The following is a 21,883-nucleotide window of genomic DNA, read 5'->3' on the forward strand; positions in this document are numbered from 1 at the left end:
TCTCAGCTGAACTGTTTTTATATTTGTACCAGAAGCTGAAGCTCTTCACATTTTCAGCTGCTTTAATAAACTAAACATCCAAAGTAACACCTGTTTTCATCTGAAGCAGAAAGAAGCACAACTGCTTCAACAACGAGGGCCGACAACTTTAAATTACACATAAAAGACAGGAAAGTAGGAGTAACACTTGAACTATGATGTATTACTCAGACGTGCTGTTGCAACTGCGGCTGCAACACTTTAGTTGTTACCTTCAGGATCACATGTAAAGTGTAATGGCTCGGGTTCTCCTGGAGCGCTCGCCATGTTTGTTTTGGTGTGTAGCCCTAACCTTAAAGGTGACATATCACGCTTTTTTCATCAACATATATTGGTCTAAGAGGTCCCCAAAACATGTCTTTAAAGTTTATGCTCAAAAAAACACTTTGAAATCAGATTTTGGTCTGCCTGAAAAACCCTCTTCTTCAGCCCTCCTCAGAACACTCGGTTTTCTCTCTGACCACGCCCCCTCAGGAAGTAGGTGTGGCCTCGGCTCTCCGGCACGTTGATCTAATGTTTACATGTTGGCTGAATATACACGGCTGCTTAGAGATCACGTTACTTCAACCCTCTGAATCTGATCCAGAATCTGATCCTGACGGAGAGGTGCCTGCAGCAGGACCTTTCTGAAAGATTGGTCACAGATTTAGTGTTTCTTGTTGTTTTATTTATCAGTATGTCGACGTGTGTCTTGGTACACAGCTACGAACATGTAGCTATGTGGCTATGCTAACTAGTGCTAGCACTTATCCATGATAAATAAAAATCATCTACTAGATCTTCAAATCTGCAGAAGTGGGGAGTAAAACCGACCTTTGTGTTTATTAAGACAGCCTACAACTAGCATGCCTCCCTCCTAAGCTCCTTGTTAGCACACGTGTGCAGGTAATGAAAAACGGAGGAGGGGTTGAGTTGTATTTTATACAGTCTATGAGCTGAACAAGCTCCGAGCTCTGACTCCGTGACAGACCGGATATTGTTGTTACGTAACAAAAACACGGAAGTCTGAAACGGCTCGTTTCACACACATCTACAGAAAGGTGGAGAAATCAGAACAGGGGCAGAATGGATTTTTTTCATTCTCGGGGGGTTTGTAGACAGGGACACATATTTCAGGTAGAGAACCATTAAAAAGTCCATTTTGCATGATATGTCACCTTTAAAAATGCCTTCTTTATTGCCGCACAGATGTTTTGAGCACACGTCCTTTCTCAGTGGCTTCAGGAAACAAATGTTCCTGGTGTCTTCTGGAGCGCTCGACATGTTTGTTTTGGTGTTTTTCCGCCTCTGCATCCATCTGCACTGGTTTCTGCTACCAACACTTAGGCAGCCAATCAGCACAGCTACTCTACTCTCTGAATAAAGATGTAAAAGCCCCAAAAATATAACAAAAAAAATAAGAAAAGGTTTGTAGTGGACGGCTAAAAATACCATTATATGGGTCCTTTAACAGATGTTATGAGCACACGCTCTTCAAACAGCTACAGGCAGGTGTTCCCTTCCATAGCGGGGACATGATTTGATCGAATGTTAAAATTCAATACTCTAAAACAGTTGAAACTCAAACTGATCCCTCTGTCAAACACAGTTTTGACAGAAAAAGAGTCATTAGTTAATTCAAAGGTCTGCACAGAGTGATTCTTAAATATATACACATATATTTCTCTATAGAAGGAACCTAAAAACATTCAAACACATTAGAAAATTGATCATAATGAGAAAGTCTTTTCTGTTTTCTGCTGGTAAGTCTACCTGACCCTGTCTGCTCCCCATGATCCAGTCATGGACAAACAGAATGAAGGAGGAGAGATCTGCAGCACTGTCTCCACTCTGCATGATCCTCAGAGCGGTTCATATATGCCGTCTGAAGTTCCTCCTCCTGTTGATCATTTAAATTCCTCTCTCCCTTTCTCTCCGAATCGTCGTCACCACAGAGTTAAATTTTTAGTTGCAGCAAAACCTGGATCCTCTCTGATCTTCCAGTAAGTCCCGTTTGTCACCCACACATCCCGTCCACACAGATCTTTGGCTTTCCTGAAGAGAGAAACAGAAATGAACATGTTACAGGTTCTGATAATCAAGATCCAGTTTTTTTGATAGCTGCTTTGTAAAAACTCTGGTATCTCCAAATATAAACATTATAAGTCACAAGAACATAAAGTCAGAAAATATGATTAATCTGTGTGAACCTGTTTGCATAGTGAGTAATATACAATGAGACATATTTATTTGAGCAAAAATGCCAGGAGAGGGATTATTGTGGGTCCTTAGTTGTGTTTTTTCTTAGATTTCTTGGTCTCAAATATTGGTTCATATAAAAATGTTGATTTTAAAGACAAAACTAGTAAAAAATACAAATAAATCTTTAATAAAAATAAACTTAAATGGATGCATGAAATCAAACTTGAGCCATTAGAATATGCAAATATTTGAATAGATTGATAAGAAAAAAATTAAAAGAATGGTAACAAATATTGCAGCACAGATAAAGGACTTAACTAATTACTTTAAATATGAGACATTCATTCGACTTAAAAACTGTTTTATTTTACATTCAGTGTTCATTATACCAACATTAAAGCCTGTTGTTTTATGGCACAAGTTATTATACCATATACCACCTTCCCTTATTACAAGGGAAGCTGTATCGGCATATCAGGTTCAGGTTCAGGTTACTTTATTTGTACCTGTAGACAGACAGAACAAACTACTTAATGTGCAAAACATACAAAAATATCCTAAAACCAATCTAACACTAAAAATGGTAAAATGAATAGACATGATAAAATGATAAAAAGTGCTAAAGGTTCCATTTAAAATGCATATCAGAGAACAGTCAACCAATAAAAACGATAGAATCACATGAATAAATAAGACAATCTGGGCTCAAGTCATAAAATTGGAGGCTGACTGTGTGTGAGAAAATAAAAGCTATTGCTTGTTCAGCTCAGTAATAGCAGCAGGAACAAAGCTTTTCTTGTGACGCTGTGTCCTGCACCTTGGGACTAAAAACCGGAAATCCCTGTGCAGAGGGTGAGGCATTATTTAAAATAGAGGTGGCTATCCGCTGTAACTGATTAGTGTACAGGGATGCATATTGGACTTTTTGCAGATATCCAATATGATGATATTTTCAAATCTAATTTTGTCCGGTACCAGTGCCAAAAACAATCAACCACACTGAAGGCTGGTCTGTGAAGGTTCTCACTGATCCAGGTCATGGTTATTCAAAGCTTGATCCGAAAAGGCTTCTTCAGTTCTGACCAGACTGGGGAAGAGCTAGAAAATATAAGCCTCTAACAGTCATGGGTGTGTTCAGGTAGTCACACTGGTCCTAAGTAGGGTCGTTAGCCTAGTTCCTGACTGTCAAGAACTAGGCTAACGACCCAACTGGTCAGAACTGAAGAAGCCTTTCGGAGGAGAGGTGAAACATCTTCAATAATTTCCTCCAAGTCCAGTTGCCTTTTCGGATCAAGCTTTGAAAGCTGATGGCTGGTTTACAAGAGCAATGGATTCAATGACTCTCGTTAAGCTCCTTTACCTTCAGGTGGTCGCTGCTTTATTTTGTTAGCTTTGCTGAACGACTGAAGTAGAGGCTGCTAACAAGTTTTTGCAAGCTGCAAAGATGCACAATTAAATTTATGGAGTTAAAAGAGTGTTGTTTTGCTCTTCCTTGCATACCCTGTGCTTACTACTTAGCTGTCTGTTTCCAACACTTCAAAATACTTCCAATGTTGGCACACTTAAGCTGTGCACATAATTAATGTGTCACCTTATTGGGCATAAATATGGGCGACAACTTTTGTAATGGCAGAAACCAATAACTACGGGGCGCTGGTGGCCTAGCGGTCTAAGCGCCCCACATATAGAGGCTACAGTCCTCGTCGCAGGGGTCGCCGGTTCGATTCCCGGCCGGTCGACCATTTCCTGCATGTCTTCCCCCACCCTCTACTCCCCACATTTCCTGTCTCTCTCCACCTGTCCTATAAAATAAAGGCAAAAAGGCCAAAAATATAACTTTAAAAAAAAAAAAAAAAAAAAAAAAAAAAAGAAACCAATAACTACATTTTTAAGCTTTTATCTGCCAATACCAATGTTCTGTCAATAATATCCGGATTCCCTAGTTATCATGTAAATAAGAGAGTTCCTTTGTTATTTCTGCTGTGGAAGAGAGCATTAAAAAGAAACATCAATAAACCTGTGTTACAAGTGATTACAAAATATATATAACTTACTTGAAAAAACGTGGAATGTGTTCCTCTCCCTTCTTGGCGAGCTCTTTTCTACACTCCCTCTGACACTCCTCGATGCTATCTTTCTTCTTGTCTGATTCATCCACATATCCCTCCTCCAACAACCTGCAAACACAAAACATCAGTTACTTAGATTCCTGTATTTATTTATCATGGTCCCCTTCAACTTTAACTAATGAAACATAAGTTATCTTGTCAGTTTCTCCTGCTCAGCTCACCTTTGGTCCGGGCGCAGGCGGCTATCTGTAGGAGGCAGGAGAGGCATCAGGTCCGAGGGGAGTTCATTCAGCTCCATGGCGAAGGTGGAGAACCCGTAGTACAGCAGGTAATCCTTTGGCATCGGATCTGCGGGATGAAAGTCTGTCAGGTGATCTGCTGCTCTAAAACGTGACTCCTGGATTTATACTGATTATCCGTTCTGGCATCGGTCAGCGGTGGATCATTTCACCTCTCTCACATTTTAAACCTTCAACTTCTACAGCAGAGTCTTCAGAGACTGAAGACATCAGCTGGTAAACAAGTCTGTTTGTGACGACTATGGACTCACTTGGTTTCCAGACACACTTCGGAGTCGGCAGAGTGTCACAGAAGATGCCTTCATGCCACAGGCCTCCAAACCGGTGGATGACGCTCCCGCTTTGGTCCAGCACCGTGCCCTGCACCTCGTTCTTGTTCGTCTCTGAACCCCAATAACGAGACTACAACGAAACAGATACATGTTAATAAAAAGCATAACCAAACCATAGACTGTATAAGACATGGATAGATCTCCCCCTACTGACTGGCTGCAGTACGGATCACAAAGCCTGCCTTCTCCATGTTAACAGATGGGGTATGGGTCAAACTTTAAAATCAAAATACACTTCAAATATTTCTTTCTAAAACATGGTTTCTATCTTTTCAGCTGTTTCCTTTCATGCCAATTTATATCCAAGTGTTTGTTGACAAATGTGGCTGCTGCAGCGCTGTGTGCAGCAGATTAGAAGGGTAGAGGAGGGACACTGAGAAAAAAGTAACACACCAACACAAGATTCATTTAACTTTCCATATCCGAGTTTAACCCACAAGAATCTGCTCTGCTGTGGGGCTTTTGGCTTCACTTTGGTACAACAGGCAGAGGTGGAGTCGTGTCATCCTTCATTATAAACCATCAGTCAACCAAACACAGTTAAGTCACTCAAATGAAACTATTAAAAAGAGAGAGGAACAGCTGATTGTTACCTTCACAAATGTGATCTTGCAGGTGCACGCGTTGCTCTTAAGGTTTTGGATGGTGACCTCTCCGTAATGCTCCAGATAACGCTGCTGACTGAGGACGTTGTGGATGCAGGTCACTACTTTGTTCCACTCGTAGTGGTCTCCATACCTGAATACAAAAACCAACACAATTCAGAATCATGTGGGAAAAACTGTGGCTTCTAAAATGTGCAGGTTTTCTGGGTGCTGTATCAACATAAACTGAATTTATTTTGGTATTTTGCAAGAAGCCATTATGAAAAGTTTCCAAAGATGCAGGGTATTCAACAAAGTTGTCCGTAAAGACTTATTGAATGTCTGGAAACCTAATGGTTCAGTACTTATAATCACATTGCTCATTGTTTGATTATGATGCAGTCAAACTTCATTTTGTAGCCCGGGCTTTTATTTCTTTCAATCTCCAAACTCACCCTGCCTTCGGGCCTCAATAAGAAACAGGCTTTAGATTATCTTTTAACTTAAATTTTGCCCAGCAGAGATGAGGTTCTCTATTTATTGAAGCCTTTATTTCCATCTTTAAAGCAGAACAAGCAGTGGCTGGCTTTTTTGACCCTGCTACTTAAAGGGACCCGGCCTTTATTTGGGGCAGGCTTTTATTGGAAACTTTACAGTATTTCCATCAATAGTTGCATGCATGATTCCCTTTTTCTTTTTATGCTTTCTGTCCATCTTTAATCAAACAAAGATGAAATATTAGATCAAAAAGACAAAGAAAATCTCAAAAAGAAATACAAAATGAATCATTGTTGCTACCCCAAATTTAATTCTGGAGTTTAAATGAACGCACATATAAACATGAAAAATCACTACAACATATCCTGATGTATTTACAGCCACATGAATTTGCATTGATGCTTAAAAGTTTTCCAGGTCTGTGTTTTCTAATACAAATACTGAAGAAGTGTTTAAAGACATTCATTAAATATTCCTGAGGCTCATTCTAAAGGAGTGAGGTGGTTCTGTTACCTTGAGAGAGTGACGTTCACCATTCCTGTCGGGAGAATCTCCAGAGACTTGCCCCAGAATTTATTTTTCCATCTCTGGTCTGTAAAGTAAAACAGACGAGTGTTGAATAAGAATATATGTCTGAACAGATTCTCAAATGTAGTCACTGAACTGAAGTCAGAAGCTGACAGAACCCACAGAAATGAGCTCACCTTGCCAAAAGCAGAAGTTGTCTGATTGTGCGTGACAGGCAGAGATGGGAGGATGGTGACACACCTGTAAAGTACAGATAGAGGACAAATCAATCAATCTGTTATGTTGAGCACTTTTCATACAACTATAATGTGGAAGAAAGGTTTACATAAACATAAAATCCATGAAACAATATTAGCATCCCCAATCTAACAGCCTGTGCATGAAAAAAATATTTTTGAGCTGTGCACTGATAACAAGCCGGGTGGTTCCTCTCCTCTTAAAAGCAGAGGATGTGGAATGCATGATTTCCAAGAAGAAGGTCAAGTTTTAACATTTTGATTCATCAGACCACAAGTATGATTTCCATTTCAACTGAGTCCATCTGAAACTGTCTTGGGCCCAGAGAAGTCTACAGTGTTTCTGGGAAGTATTTATGCATAATAATAATAATAATTATAATACTTTTATAATTTGCACAAGTAACAAAGTGCTTCACAAAAACAATAAAAGTAGAGATGCAATAAAAGCAATGGTTTCCTCTTTGCATCGAACAGTGTTAACCTTCATTTGTGGATGCAGCGACAAACTGTGTTCACAGATAATAGTTTCTGGGCGTGATTTTGAGCCCATGTGGTGACTTCCACTACAGAGTCATGTCTGTTTTTAATGCATTGTTGCCTGAGGACCTGAAGATCACAGCAATCAACATTAGCTCTTATAACATGTGCACTCGTGAAAAAATGGCCTCACTTAGCCCACTTTTACACGATGCATTCTCATATCGGCTCACCCTGACTTCTTACAGAAGCTTCCCTTTAAAGGAGGAAAGTCTGTGTGAAAAGTTTGAAATGTGGGGTAACTTTCAGCCGAGCGGTGCATGTGTGAAAAGAGCGATGGAGTTAAATGACAACTGTGAATGACCTATAAAAATAAATTGCTTTGTAAAAAACTGACATTAATTGCTTTTACTAATTGCTCTCACTTTAAGATAAATGATGAAATGATTCGTGCTCATTATTTGGATGACATGATCAGTAACCATAACTGTATTAAAGCAATAAATCACTGAGGCTGAGCTGCTCAGTTACAAGAGAGGGTGATTCATCATAATTTACCCAGAGAGGATTACGGGTGCTCAAAAGTAATTACCCATCGTCCTCTCCCCAATTTCAAAAGGTCAGTTTAATCAACCTGGTCCACTGTCGCAGCTCCTCAGCGATCTTAAAGGCTTTCATTGATGTGAAACAAACAAGAGGCTTGTGCATAAGATGTAAAAGTTCATCCTGAAGTACCTGCTCACTGATGAGGCTGAAGCCCCGGTCCTCTCTGACACACTCGTAGGTCTCCCCGAGAATCGGGTTGAAGGGCTTGTAGCGGTTTCTGAACGTGGCGGTGGAGTAACCAGAGATAGCAAAGGCAGCGATGTAAACCTGGGAGGGATAGAATGCAGACACTTAACACCAACTCGTCTTACTCCTCCATCAGTGTCAAAGAAACGTGTGCTCTAGTCGTCTTACCATCCTCTGGTAGGGGTCTGCTGTGTTGTTTGCAGTATCCAGCAGCTCACTGTACTCCAGCTCCTCACACAGCCTCTGCAGCAGGTTAACAGGCTCATTCAGAGCGGCGGGCATGGACACCCGAGCCAGGTCTTTACCTGAGGACGAACAACACACCAGCTTCAGAAAACTCCTTTTGTATCAAGAATATTTCTATGAGGCTGTAACGTGATGTGACTCCTCATACATCCTGACCTATGTTGTTGTAGAGGATAGCCATGAGGCCCACGTGGCTGTTGTCGGGGCACTGAGCGGGCAGTGTGGTCCTCCGTCCTGTGCACTTAGGCATGATACAGTTGGGAGACTTGGAGATGCTGGCACGGTACTTCCGGGTGGCAGATGCTGTAAAGTTAGCAAGAGAAATAAGACAAGTTAATCATCATGACTGTAATAAATCTGAAGCGTAGGATTTGTCATCTCCCTCTATCAATTCAATTCAGTTTGCTTTATTGGCATGAACAAAGACATGTTGTTGCCAAAGCACATAAGATGTACACACATACATTACATATATATTCATTACATATTTTATACACATTAATGAACGATGGTGTCATCCAAACTGCATATCTCAATGTCCTCACTTCATGCTGTATGCTTATAAAACCTTCACCTAAAATCAGATATTATGGGATGGTGCGTCCCTCAGGCTGTGACAGGCAGACACATATTTAGCAGCCAGAGGAGAACTGACCGTTTCTCTTCTGGGGTTAATGATGGAAAGTTTGGTACCATTTTAGTAATTTCCCTGTCGTGGGAATCTCTTAGTAAAGAGAACTTGCTGCAGTGGAGGAGGAAGTGCATCTCTGTCTCTATGTCCCCTGTAGAGCAGTGAGCACATAGACGCTCCTCTCTGGGCAGCCATGTCTGCCTGTTATCTCCCTCTATCCCTCTCTCCAACACGGTAGGTCTCAGCAGATGTGTGTCTAACATGAGTCTGGTCCTGCTGGAGGTTTCTGCCTGTTAAAGGAAGTTTGTCCTTGCCACTGTAACTTGCTAAATGCTGCAAAGTGCTCTGTTCATGGTGGATTAAGATGAGATCAGACTGAGTCCTGTCTGTAAGATAGGACTGGATCTGATCCGGATTTCATGTTGGGTCTTTGTTAATTAAAGAACATAGAGTACGGTCTACACCTGATCTGTTTGGGAAGAGTTCTAACACTTGTTGTGATTTGGTGCTATATAAATAAAGATTGATTGATTGATTTTGTCTGTATCCACACCTTATAGACCAGTAACCCACAAAAGAAAAGTCTATGGTGGGTTACTGTAATTTCTATATGCTCAAATGTCCTTACAGCAGCCTTGTACATTTAATAACCAGCTAGCTGCTGTGCTCTTGATGTCCTTTTGTCAGGTGCTGCATGAGCCGCCGTTACAAGCCAACTGTATGACTGCCCAGGACTTGTTCCTCCTCTGTTCCTGCACAGAGAATAAATGGCAGCATAAATAGACAAGCAATCCTCCCACTATGATATACCCACCGTGTCCTTCTTCTGGCTCAGAGTTGGTCGTGCTCCCGTCGCTGAGTCCGGATTCATCGGACACCTCAGAGGAACAACAAAGGATGTCATCGCTGGCGTCAAAATACTCTGCAGCTGAGTCTGTGACTGAAGGAGTCCCGTGGGATGAATGCCTCCTCACGTCTGCAGGCTGAGGAAGAAAGAAGAAGAAGGAAGACAGATCAAAAAAACACGTGGGAGTAAGTCCCAGAGAATCCAGATTTCAGCTGCAGCATGAATCTTACCCCTGCTAATGTGTTGGATTGGTGGATGTTGTTTGAGTCCCAGACTTCCAGGAGCTTCTGCCTCTCCTGGGACAGAGCTTCATGCACCGACTTCAGGGAGGTAAACACTGGAGACAGGGAGTATTAGAATAAAACACCAAGTTAGGTTGAGTCTTGGATTCTGCTTTTACGTGCATGTATCTGTGAATTCCTGACCTCGTAGTGACGTGGCGCAGATGTCCTGGTGGATTTTCTTGCCCTCGGGCGTCAGTGTGTTAGTCGAGGGGCACAGCTGGGAGTAGACGTAGTCGGGGATGGAGGGGACGGAGGTACCGAGGTGAGAGGAGTTGCTCAGGTGACTGGAGGAGAGCTAGGAGGTGAACAGAGGAGGGTGGAAGATGGGTGAATAACAATCTTTCATTGTTTGTCAGGCTGGTTGTGAAGTCGCTTCTGTGTTGTGTGATCCAGCTCTGAAGGTTTCACTGGAGGTAAAGGTCTGTGAATAATCAGAGCATTACAGAGTATGCAGATAACAACTGAACCTATATTTCCAAACATTGGGGTTAACTGTCCTGGTATCCAGGTTTATACTTTTAACATGCAAACGTGTGAAGGTAGTCGTAATGCTGGCAAACACAGTTCAGGGACACTCACCCGAATCTACCCACAGGTAACAACATCAACCTGACAGCACTCACTAGTCGACACATTAACACTTGGGAAATGTTTAAGAATGGTAAACTATTTTTAGATGGTTGGTAGGTTGAATTTTTGGACAGAGAAAGGCTGCCTGTTCCTGATTCTCTCCAATCCTCCAATCCTTATTCTAAACTAAGCTCACCTTTATACTTACCTAAGCCACTCAGCTGCTAACCTGATTGCACAAGCTTCATATTTTCCATGTAGACACAAACTATATCAGGCCTTCATGTTGTATTTACAGAAAAACATTGCAAGGCTTGCACTGATGGATTTCTTAAAGCTCAACTTCAACAACTTCATACTACAAATCTTGTGCAACCATCTTTTCATTTTTCTTGGTATGAATGGTTAATATTATTGCACACTGTCCTTGTTAGAAAAGTTAAACTAATAACAAACACACAGGGCCTGATTCACCAAAGGACTGTGCACACAAAGGGTTAAATACACCACAAACTGTAATAATAGTGTCACTATGCACTGGAGTTGTTTGCATATATTTAGATAAAACATAATGCATTCATTTGTGGCCTCTTTTGATGCAGTTGGTCTTTGCTGTTTTGCAGGACAGATTGGATGTTTATTTTCCTGAGTTAGCTGCTCTTTGCTAGCTCACTCCAGGAAGTGAGCTGGATATAAACTATGAAATCTGTAGAAGTATCTCCTCTCCATTCAGCTCATCATCAGTGTGACTGACTATGGATTTGAGTCCGACAGGAAGAGAGCACACAGCGCAGCTCTGTGCAGCAGAGAGTGGAGATGCTTACAGCTCCACAATCAGACACAAAACAAGAGCGAGCTGCAGAACTGGATGGTCGTTTTTGCACTTGAATATCATTAACACAATATGCTTTGTGAACTGGACCTGGAGATGTAGCACATAGAGGGGACACATGATAGTTCTAATTTAAGAGTGCCACTCAAACATGCCAGGACCGAAGCTTTGTGGTCAAATGAAAGTGTAAAGACAAAGCAAGAGGTCTGATCTGCTGTCGATAAATCACAGACCCTGCACCTCTGCAGGTTTTTTGTCCTCCTCGCTTCTCAAACTTCTTCTTTCAGCATCTCTTGCTTCTAAATCATGTGTTTTGTCATGGATGAACACCATAAGAGCTGTGCTCCACGAACCCTTTACACCTTTTTTCATACTGCCAGTTAAGTGTGACATGTACGCCCCTGTAACGCCTTGCCTTCAGTATGAAGTCATATGAAGGCGTTACAGAGGCGAGGCTGGATCCCTGATGCTCTGTGTGTGTATATGAAGCTCTCATGGTCTGATAAGCTCTTGTGATTTTGCACTTTCCTTACAGCGCTGTTGCAGACTCTGATATGAAAAGGATTATTGGCTATCTAGAAGTTACACCCAGCAGTATTCTACTTTCTAAAGAACAAACTAACCATCAGACCTCTAGACTAAACTCATGAACAGAAATCACGTCATCTACACTCTATTAATTCTCTGGTATATGAATGTTTTGAACCAAACACACGTATCACGGATTAACCTGAAGGAAACATCTTCTTTTTTTGTGTTTACTTATACAATGAGAATTTATTTTCAGGATGGCAGGCTGCCTCAGCGCTCAAATGGAGAACATCAGATTTAAGTTCTTCTTATTGGCCAACTCACCGATTTAGTAATCCCACGAATAGGCTTTGGATTAAAGACAGGCCCAAAACGTTAATGGAGGGTTGGGATGTTAAATACTTTAACTAAATATATCACTAATAACAAGACTTCAGGATCTCACAGGACAAACAACTTTCAATGCAAAAACTCAGATTATATCACTGAAGAAAGAGTGTTAAATATTATAATCTTAATCTGAATATTCATGGATGAAAGTTTCAGAACAGGCTTACCATTCCTAGAGCCTCCACTCTGGACAGTGTGCGAGAGTGACCCCAGATCTTCCCTGAGCGATGCTTCTTTGGCTTCTCGAGAGACAGATTCTGAGTTTGAGGAGAGATACAAACAGAATCTGTATGAATAAATGAGAACTGATTTGATCTTTATGCTTAAATTAGCTGCTCCAAATTGATCAGTAAGAGTACGTGTGTGCTGATGATGCGTTTAAGGTCTCCGTTGGTGATAGCCTGGCCCGCCTCCAACGTCTGCAGCCTCTGGATTAAGCGGTTTAGCTCGGTGAGGTCAACGTGGCATCGATTCAGCTCTGCAACATGAGAAGAAACCGTCTTTTAGAGCGTTGCTTTGATTGATTTGAGGAAAATATCAGATATTTATTAACCCAAAATCAGCATCTTAATAGGATAGCATATATGTTACATCTGTTCATTTATGCAGGAAAAGGAAACATTACACCAAAACATTAAACAAGTTGTATTAAATGACTTGGAATCGAATCAAAGCAGCAGAATAAGAGATATTACTGTTATAATGATGCATTCATTTTCCTTGTCCTGGTGCCTACATTACCCACAATGCACCAACGGTTTTACCTCACCTTACGGTCTATGGTGTCAACAAGGTAAGAAGCTAAATTCTGCAGATTGATTTGACTTGACGTGTGATCAGTTTGCCTCTGGTGCTGCTCATGTTAGTTAAAGTTAATAACTGTTGTCGAGGGGTTTTGACCAATCAGAATCAAGCATCTTACACAACCTGAAGATCAGGAAGAGAGCTGGGTGATAAAAAAAAGCTATAAACAAAGACAAGGAGAGTTATGCTACACCCTTTTTTAACCTTTTTATCTTTACTAGTCCTGCTTTTTATAAATGATTGTAGACATTTTAGATTTTCCATAAGAAATAGTGTCAATATATAATTTAATAATAGTCTCAAGGACCCAAGCTAGCATTGGCATTAACAAGTCTGACAGGAGCAGGCATAAAGCTTCACATAGAGCATGGTTTTGGGTTTAACACACCAGATTTTAATTCCTCAGCTCCAACCAGTGCTGACTCAAATGACATCACTTGAGTCAGCACAGGTTTGGCTTTGGGGTTAAGTTTAGTTGCACTCTCCATGTTCAGAGGTAATGGTTCTCAAAACACCTGCTTCAGGTGCAATTCCTTCCCCACTCTCTCTCCCCAGCTGTTTCAAACCTCATCCACTTCCTGTCCTTTCAATGAAGGCATAAAAAAGCTCCAAAAACAAGAGCTTTCAGTTATTTTTGAAGCACCTAAAGATTTAATGTTCCCCTCTGAGGCGTTTAGAGATTATTATGACAGTATTAAATGATGTTTCTTTAACCGGATGATTGTTGTGTCTTACCTTGAACGCAGATATCCGGGTCGTGACTTTGCTGCAGCCAGGCTGACACTTTGGTGTTCACAGCAGTGTGAGCCGAGGGGAGCACTCCTGAAGCTGAAGCTGAATCTGCTCTGCCTGCAGAGCTCTGATGATGTGAACACAGGGAAACACACACATCAGTAAATACACACAGACATGGAGATTCGTGTGTCAGATTTGTGGAGTCAAGAGTAAAAAGTTTGCATCTGAGAATGTTTATTTATAGTCACCACATCTCCGTTGGTCTGAGACTGTCCGACCGCAGCACTCTGGGACAAAGAGCAGAGGAAGCCGCTGTGAGCGTGAGCGGCTTCGTTCTTCTTGTACACTCGATGAGCTTGTAGCTTAGTGACCCAAATGTAGAAGAGGTCATGACTTTTTGCCTGGGAGAGAAAACTCTTTTAGATCTTAAAGGTGCTTCTTTTTGTTTTCTTTAAACAAGAGGAGGAGGAAATGTGACAGCTTGTTTACCTTCATGTGATAAATGATGTCTCCAGCGTCCAGGTCGATACGGTTTGACTTCTTGTTTATGGACATCACGGCGTGGCTGAGATCTAAGGAGCCCTGGACTCGTCCTCTGGAAATCTTCAGCAGAAAAAAGTGTTTTAATTTTTTTATTACATAGTGAGTGAGAAAAATCCTGTTTTTAAATCAAATGTTGACTCACATCATGTTGGTTTTTGCAATATCGCAAGACTCCCGCCTCCAAGACAAAGTACCTCTGAAAACAGAGAACACATATTCTTCAAATTGACTTCATTAAGATCTTATCTCTCATAACAGGACGGCAGACCGGCTCGATCTCTCACCTTGTGCCAACCCTTCAGAGGCCACTTCCTCCTCTTGTGCAGGTAGCCCTCACAGATACCTGGCGGGGCGATGTCATGAGGGTTTTCAGTTCCTGTGTGCATTTCTCCATGAGGGTCGTCGATCACTTCCCAGTCTTTGATTATCTACGAGCAGAGCAGGGGAAATATTTTGTTTATATTAACAGTGACGCCGCAACAAGACTGACAAACAGAAATATTCAACCCTAAGCGACACATTTGACGGTTAAAAGAAAGCAGGACAAGACACAGTCTCAGCTGACGTCTGTCTAACATGAGTCTGGTCCTGCTGGAGGTTTCTGCCTGTTAAAGGCATTTTGTCCTTGCCACTGTAACTTGCTAAATGCTGCAAAGTACTCTGCTCATGGTGGATTAAGATGAGATCAGACTGAGTCCTGTCTGTAAGATGGGACTGGATCTGATCCTGTCTTAGACCTGCTCTGTTTGTAAAGCGTCTTCAGATAGCATTTGTGATTTGGTGCTACTGTATATAAATAAAGATTGATTGATTAGCAGAGAGATAAGAGGTCTCACTTTGTCCACTAGGGGGCGCCAACATGCATGCAAACTGAAAGTTCCACACAGGAGCTTTAAGGCTATTTAAGCAATGTTGTTTTCTTATTTATTGATTCTTTTAAAAATAAAATCTTCTACTCAGACACTTTTTAAAGATTAACTGTAACTCAAAAAATATCTAAAAATATTCTGATGTTTACTAAACTAAAATTGGATTGGTTTGAGTTTTCATTTTTCTATCTTAAATCCTTTGGAAACAAAAGGAAGATGGACTATTTCACAAACTTTTACTCATATAAACTTCACACTACTTTGTGTTTAAATATGAGAAAAGATGCAACAGGTAAAGGGGTATTCTTGGTCTTTAAATAGAGTCCAAAGACCCAGTTTGAAAATGTAAATCTGCCACCTTAGAGGCGTCCTTTCAGGTTGCACTGACGATAGAATCACCAACAAGCCTGGCATGGCGGTGTCGATTTGTCTGTGGCATCTTTTCTGACTGTGATATCAAAGCTATAAGAATCTGGCTCACTTAGGTCATTGGTTTTATACTTAAAAAGGGAAGAATTTAGAATTAAAAGTAGATGTCAGACATTTTTCTGGACCTCCTCCTGCTGACAACGTCCCCCTAGTGAAGGAGAACCGGTCCTTTGTGGTGTTTTCATGTGTTTTCAGGTTTTGAATCCTCACCTGTCTGGAGTGCCGAGACGAAAGCGTGCTGCTGCTCCGAGAGTGAGGCGGTTTGTTCCACGTGGGGGAGTTCTTCTCCAGACCGCTCGCCAGAGACTGACTGCGGTTTAGTGAAGACCCGTGTGATTCCATCTCAGAGTCAGACTCCTCTTTCTGTTGTAATCAGCTGGTTTGAAGAGAGATCCACTGCAGTCTGCTGAAAGCTGAAACGTCAGGGTGAGGAGGTTAGCTGAAAGTATGGCCAGACGTTAAGAAAACTCCAGTCTCTACAGTGTCGTCTTTCTCTGAAGCGATTACATAAGCACCACTTTACTCATCAGTGACTTTAGCTCTCTGTTTAAATGTGTCAATAACAATGATCCAATAAGATAACAGCCAACAAGATTCAGACATTCAGAGTACTTTAAATTCATTTCCAGCGTGCACTTCCTCTACTGTTCCTCATATCGACATGAAAATCAGTTTCAAAGAGATGATAAAGATCATGTGATTATGGCTATACGGACCTTGTAGCAACTGTTTTACCAGCCAACACATTCAGCTGTTTTTGGATCCACTGAAATCCCATAAGGTGGGGATTTGTAGCTTTCGTGCATGTTATTGTCTTGTGCACAATACGTTTTATCTTGTGTAACTTGTGTGCAAAAGACAACTAGCTTGGGAACACAAAACTCCATATCATGTGCAGATGTTACTAATCTGTGCAAATGCAGCAATGATAATGATTCCACCTTAAATTTGCTGTTTTGATTTTGATAATGTGATTAGTGTTCAGAATGCATTCTTAGCAGCATTACACTGGGACTAGTCTTGTGTTATTATTACATCAGCGCCCTCTGCTGGGCAGAGTTGGGGGGCTAACCTCCCTCTGTAAGCTCCACTATCCCACAGCTAGCTACATCATTGCTTTCTATGTTGCAACAGTTTTTTAAGCTTATAATTACCACAAAGGTAGCAGTGAGAGACCTAATGTGTTTCTTTTGATGACAATATAAAAACATGATGGAGCCAGAGGTGAGGTTTATGCATGTACACAACAACGCACCAAGCAATTATCAACTTTTGTGCACAAATCAAATTAAAACCTGTGCAGGATGTCAGTGACTATGTGGATTTTTTATGTTTTCATCAAATAACACCAACGCAAATTAGTGTTTTTTTTCCTGGTTTATGACTTTATGCATTTAATTATTTTATGGATCGGTGATATAGACGTTTTCCAGTCAGTTTACCATCATGTTGTGCTTAAGGACAGACAGATTTTCTAAATAAAACACCTGTAGTCGAGTTATGGAGTCGACTGCACAAGAGATAAAAAATCACAATCAGTCTGCAAGAAAGAGTCGCAGTGATCTCTGTTCTCCGATCGTTACAGGTTACTTTATCTCATTTGCACACTTTGTAAAGCTTCTTTCAATATCTAGAAAAGCACTGTATGAGTCCTATCAACTATTATTCTAATCATTATTATTACTTTGACTAAAATTTAAGACTACAGGCGATGAAACATCAAAAACAAGCTCAAATTCAAAGCAGACAAACTCAGAGAGAGGATGCTGTTTTGATCTCCAAAAATATACCTGCAATTGGATCTTACAGATTCCTTCTTTAAGTGACTGCCAGTAGATAAATGAATTAATTACTATCTATTATGTTCCGTTGCTTAAGAGGGATACATGCTGAAAATGTTTGCACGTCATAAATTCCAGCTGCAGGGTTCAGCTTTAAATTCAGCGTTCAGTGTGTGAAGTTTGATTTCTGTTTTTACAGCCGAGCGGTGTTCTGAGCAACAAACGTGTTAAATAGGCTCAGCCGAGCAGGAGCCGAGCAGGAGGCGAGGTGGGACTCTGTGTAATCTCGTTACCTAACAGAGGTGAGCCGTCGCTTCATGCGGCGCCAAAAACACTGCAAGAATTCCTTGCGTACGTCCTCAATCCTCAACTAGATCACGCTGGATCTTAATGTCAGCCTGAACACGCCAGAGAACATTTATATTCATGACAAACCCCTGTGAGGGGGTCTGGGAATGAAGGAGGGTCGTGTTCTGTAAGTTTGCAGATTATGGTGAAGGGTTTCCTCTGTAGGAAAGTGAACACAGTGAGACCAGACTTCTCCTTTATGACCAGCTTTAGATAAAATCAGAAACAGCTTGTGTTGATATAAAAGTCACTTATCAGCCTCAGAATAACCAGCTACTCTTTAATATTTTGAATATTGTGTGGGGTGCTATTAAAGTATCAAACATCTTGTATCATGGTCCAATGCAATGCTACATTCCTGCGATACAAACTGTGTCTTAAAGGTCAAACTTATTGCAACACAACGATATCTAATATAAAACATAAATGTAGAACTTTATTGTGCAAAAAGCTGTGTAATTCACCGGTGCTGGTATTCCCACTTTGCTCCTTTAAGCAACAGCAACAAGTCCTGCAGGCCGAGGATTACCATCCTCTGCTTAATTGGTTTTTCAGGGAATGTTTTTAGCTTCCTGTCACTTGGAAGAGAAGCCCAATCCTGAGGCAGAGAGCGGTGACACGACGTGAAAAGATGCTGACAACAATCATGAATCATGTGTTTTTTTTTAACTCCATAGAAACAGAATTCAACATGCAGTGCAAACGCAAAACACAAGAGTATCTACAGTGTTTGATATCACGAGGTGTTGAAAACTTAAAACTTCCATTTAAACATCCGGAAGAAAATGTTTGAGACAGTTGAAGCATTAGCAGCATTTGGATCACCCTCGCTAGTCTGTACCAGAATTACCATTCGTTTAAACATCTTATCAATACTTCTATTATTGTAGGACTGAAATGTCGGTCATATGTTGTGTCTGAGCTCTAGCCACCTAAGTGGGCTGTAGCTCCGGTTAAAGCTGAACTACCTGGATGTAAACAAGCACAGAGCGGCATAGTTTGTCAGTATGTTGATCTAGTAAATGGAGATAAAGTTGTATGTAGGCTGTGTCTGGTTAAACTGACATATAACCACTCCACCAGAGACATGAGGAACCAGCACAGGCAGGACAGAGGACTGACGGCTGAAGGTGCTAGCTCTGCTATCTTTAGCCACACTTAGCACTCACCCCGAGACACTGTGACACTGTGACAGCTGTGTTTTGAAAATCATGCTCAGTTTTGAATGCTTTCTGAGTGTTTTCTTGCCTTTTAGACCTCTTAGTGAGTCAGAATTTAAACTTTCATACATATGATGAGAAAATTAGTCGCTTCAGAACATCCTTTATTTTACAAACCAACATGCAGGGGGACTTCACATTCTGATTCATGCTATTCTCAACTATTAGATTGATTGGCAACTTTTACATCCAATCAAACTGAGACATTTTTATATGAACTTAAAGCTCCTGTGAGGAACTTTTGGTTAGTGTTGACTTTGGCGCCCCCTGTGGACAAAGTGATACTTCAAATTTCTTCACCAGTTTTGTCTCAAACCTGCATGAGTCGTATGTCTTCAAAAACAATCTCGTCCTGCTTTAATCCTGCAGCCAAATGTGTCTCACTGTGAAACCGTTCTGCAGCGTGTTCTTGATCTCCTCGTCTGACCCCAGAGCACCTTTTACAGGCATTTAAAGGTACAGTACGTAAATTTAAATTACATAAATCTTGCTGCAGATGATTTTGTTTGCTTTTACAGCTCATACTTGTATTTATTTTTATTCAACTACAGTGTTTTTATCAAGTGTCTGCATCTTACTGTTTGTTTGTTGTTGTTTTTTTAACCCTGTTTTTATTCTTACTGCCCTTTTATTATGCCTTGTAGCACTTTGAGATTTGCTCCAAATTTAAAGTGCGTGATAAATAAAATAGATTATTATTATTACTATAAAGCAGCAGTGTTAATTTCAGACTGTTTCATAGCTGGATAAAAACTCCTCACAGGAGCTTTAAAGTGACTTTCAAAGGACACAATTTAGAGGGTTATTTTGGTGACAGTAATCAAACACTTTCACATTTATCTGACGTTTTATCAGCGGTATAATAAATCCATTAGACTAATCTATAAATAATCACAGATTAATTGAGTTTACTGTAAACTGTAGTCGGACGCTGGCTTTGTTTGTAAAGTATTATTTAGTAAATAATCAGACCACCTGTGTGGATGTCGACTCGGTGAGGCCATCAATCAATCAATGGATAAACAGTGAATGGGACTTTACCTCCTAATGATCTATCTAAATCTGGGCAGGAGCAGCCTGCTCTGTGTTACATAAGGGAGGGACAGGACGAGAGTAAGTGACCTGAGTGATGACAGCATGTGGTGGAAACAGGATGAAGGGATTTACAGGTTTCTGAGCTTGCTTACTCGCAGAGAATACACTGCAGGTTCAAAAATGGTTTCATGTCTTTGGATGATGTTAAAAGATGTGCTGAAGGACTTAACAGAGAATCTGCACTTTGATTTCAACTTGTGGAAGTCACTTTAGTATAAGTTGCTGTAGAAGTTTGAGACAGAGTCAGCCTGAGCACCTGCAGGCACCTTCAACATGAATGTAATCCTTTGTTGTGAGCGTTGGATGATTACACTGTTTTAAGACGCTCAAAATAAACTAACAGCCACTTTAAATCCCAATTCATCCAAAAGAGAGGAGATATAATAAGCATAATGATTCAGAAATTAAAGAAAGTATTTAAAAGGAGTAAGCTGCATTTTTTGCGTCAGTCACCAAACTGCATGCTGCAACATAAAGGGACAAAAACGCAGAGATTACAACAGAATAATCTCATTTCAGGGATAAAATCTGCAGCTAATAAAGGGCGGATCAGCTATGGATTACATATTTATCAATGAGTGTGACATCTCTCTACATTTTTAATACACTAAAACAAGATTATGCAGATTTATGCTTCATTAAATCAAAGTACAGGGACTCAGGTGGTTCAAAAAAGAACAATGAAGGTGCAGCTACAGTGAAATATGTGCGTTTAAGGTTCAGTTTGGAGAGCTCCTCTGATTTCTCTGGCTTCCTTTATGTTTATGGTGCGTTCAGGGCCCATGAGAATTATTCATGGTGGTTATCTAAAGCTTATTTAGAAGTCACAGCGCAAATTGAAGTGGAAGTAAGGACCATTTAAATAAAAGTTTAGACATATTTCACTAATATATGAACCATGAGGCACTAAACTTTCAGCAGAGAAGAGAAAACATGACCCAAAATTAAAATATGTAAATGTTAAACTGTGTTTTCTTCATTTAATCTGACTTTTTTGCACTTTTTAGCACTTTTAGAGAGAGATAAAGGTAGAAGGCCATGCTTATAAGTCTTACCTGAAATTCACCTGCGAGTCTCATCATCTGCTGCCGTCTTTGGCGCCATTTAAATCCAACAAGTGTCTCATTCCGCTTTCAGCAAACTGCGTCAATCCAACATTTTCCATTTAAAAAAAAAAAACCATCAAATGAAGTCAAACTACATGTTCTCTCCTCAGATAATCACTCATTCTGATCACATAATCTCACCAGCCGTGCCCTCCCTCCCTCTCTCGCTCGCTGCCTGCTGGCTTGCCGATGGGTGAGACGACGAGCTTCCTCCAAATCCAAGGAGAGCTGTGCGTCGAAGGCTGCGCGCGCCGTGCGCAAAGTGTCTTGGGCATTATCCGCATTAGCTGGAATTACACCGAGTGTCTAGCAGGGATATAGAGGAGGGTAAAACTGGGAAACTTCCACTCACTGCACACACACACAGAGAGAGTCTACTCTTTGGTCAGAGGGAAGCAAATGTCACTTACTGAAATAGACCACCTTATATATAGTGAGTGATTTACAGGCTTAAAGATGGCATTTAAAGCTTGAAATATGGATTTATGTGTGTTTGTATTCTTCAAAATCATCCATACAGAGGGATACAGACTTTAATTTGAGTGCTAGTCACAACACAGACTTAAATCTTCTCTTAACTGACT

General features: G+C 40.8%; 1 protein-coding gene across 2 annotated transcripts; it reads right to left on the bottom strand.

The window, feature by feature from the left end:
• Window positions 1–1,192: 1,192 nt before the first annotated feature.
• Window positions 1,193–21,549, bottom strand: osbpl7 (oxysterol binding protein-like 7). 2 transcript variants are annotated; one of them, XM_034708099.1, is made up of 22 exons: window positions 21,249–21,548; window positions 15,960–16,162; window positions 14,736–14,879; window positions 14,594–14,647; window positions 14,398–14,511; window positions 14,157–14,309; window positions 13,909–14,032; window positions 12,729–12,847; window positions 12,537–12,626; window positions 10,188–10,341; window positions 9,993–10,099; window positions 9,730–9,898; window positions 8,441–8,587; window positions 8,207–8,343; window positions 7,982–8,119; window positions 6,707–6,770; window positions 6,516–6,594; window positions 5,514–5,658; window positions 4,840–4,990; window positions 4,511–4,637; window positions 4,275–4,397; window positions 1,193–2,073 (listed from the first exon to the last, which is right to left on the bottom strand). In XM_034708099.1, exons 2-22 carry the CDS (start codon window positions 16,089–16,091, stop codon window positions 1,965–1,967), a joined length of 2,580 nt encoding a protein of 859 aa, XP_034563990.1. In that variant the 5' UTR covers window positions 16,092–16,162; window positions 21,249–21,548; the 3' UTR covers window positions 1,193–1,964. The 2 variants fall into 2 exon arrangements, with proteins under 2 accessions (XP_034563990.1, XP_034563991.1); XM_034708100.1 differs by lacking the exon at window positions 1,193–2,073 and adding an exon at window positions 2,565–2,726 and having other exon boundaries at window positions 21,249–21,549.
• Window positions 21,550–21,883: the final 334 nt, after the last annotated feature.

The sequence above is a fragment of the Notolabrus celidotus genome, chromosome 18, assembly GCF_009762535.1.
Source record: "Notolabrus celidotus isolate fNotCel1 chromosome 18, fNotCel1.pri, whole genome shotgun sequence".
NCBI classification, from domain to species: domain Eukaryota; kingdom Metazoa; phylum Chordata; class Actinopteri; order Labriformes; family Labridae; genus Notolabrus; species Notolabrus celidotus.

What these genes read in the sequence shown, in the direction of transcription:
- osbpl7 (XM_034708099.1), bottom strand. Translation starts at nt 16,091, where the DNA reads ATGGAATCACACGGGTCTTCACTAAACCGCAGTCAGTCTCTGGCGAGC. An exon ending in TCAGCCTCATCAGTGAGCAG is followed by an intron (nt 6,771 to 7,981) that starts GTACTTCAGGAT and finishes TGTACTTTACAG; the next exon opens with GTGTGTCACCATCCTCCCAT. An exon ending in GTGAACGTCACTCTCTCAAG is followed by an intron (nt 5,659 to 6,515) that starts GTAACAGAACCA and finishes TTTTGTATTCAG; the next exon opens with GTATGGAGACCACTACGAGT.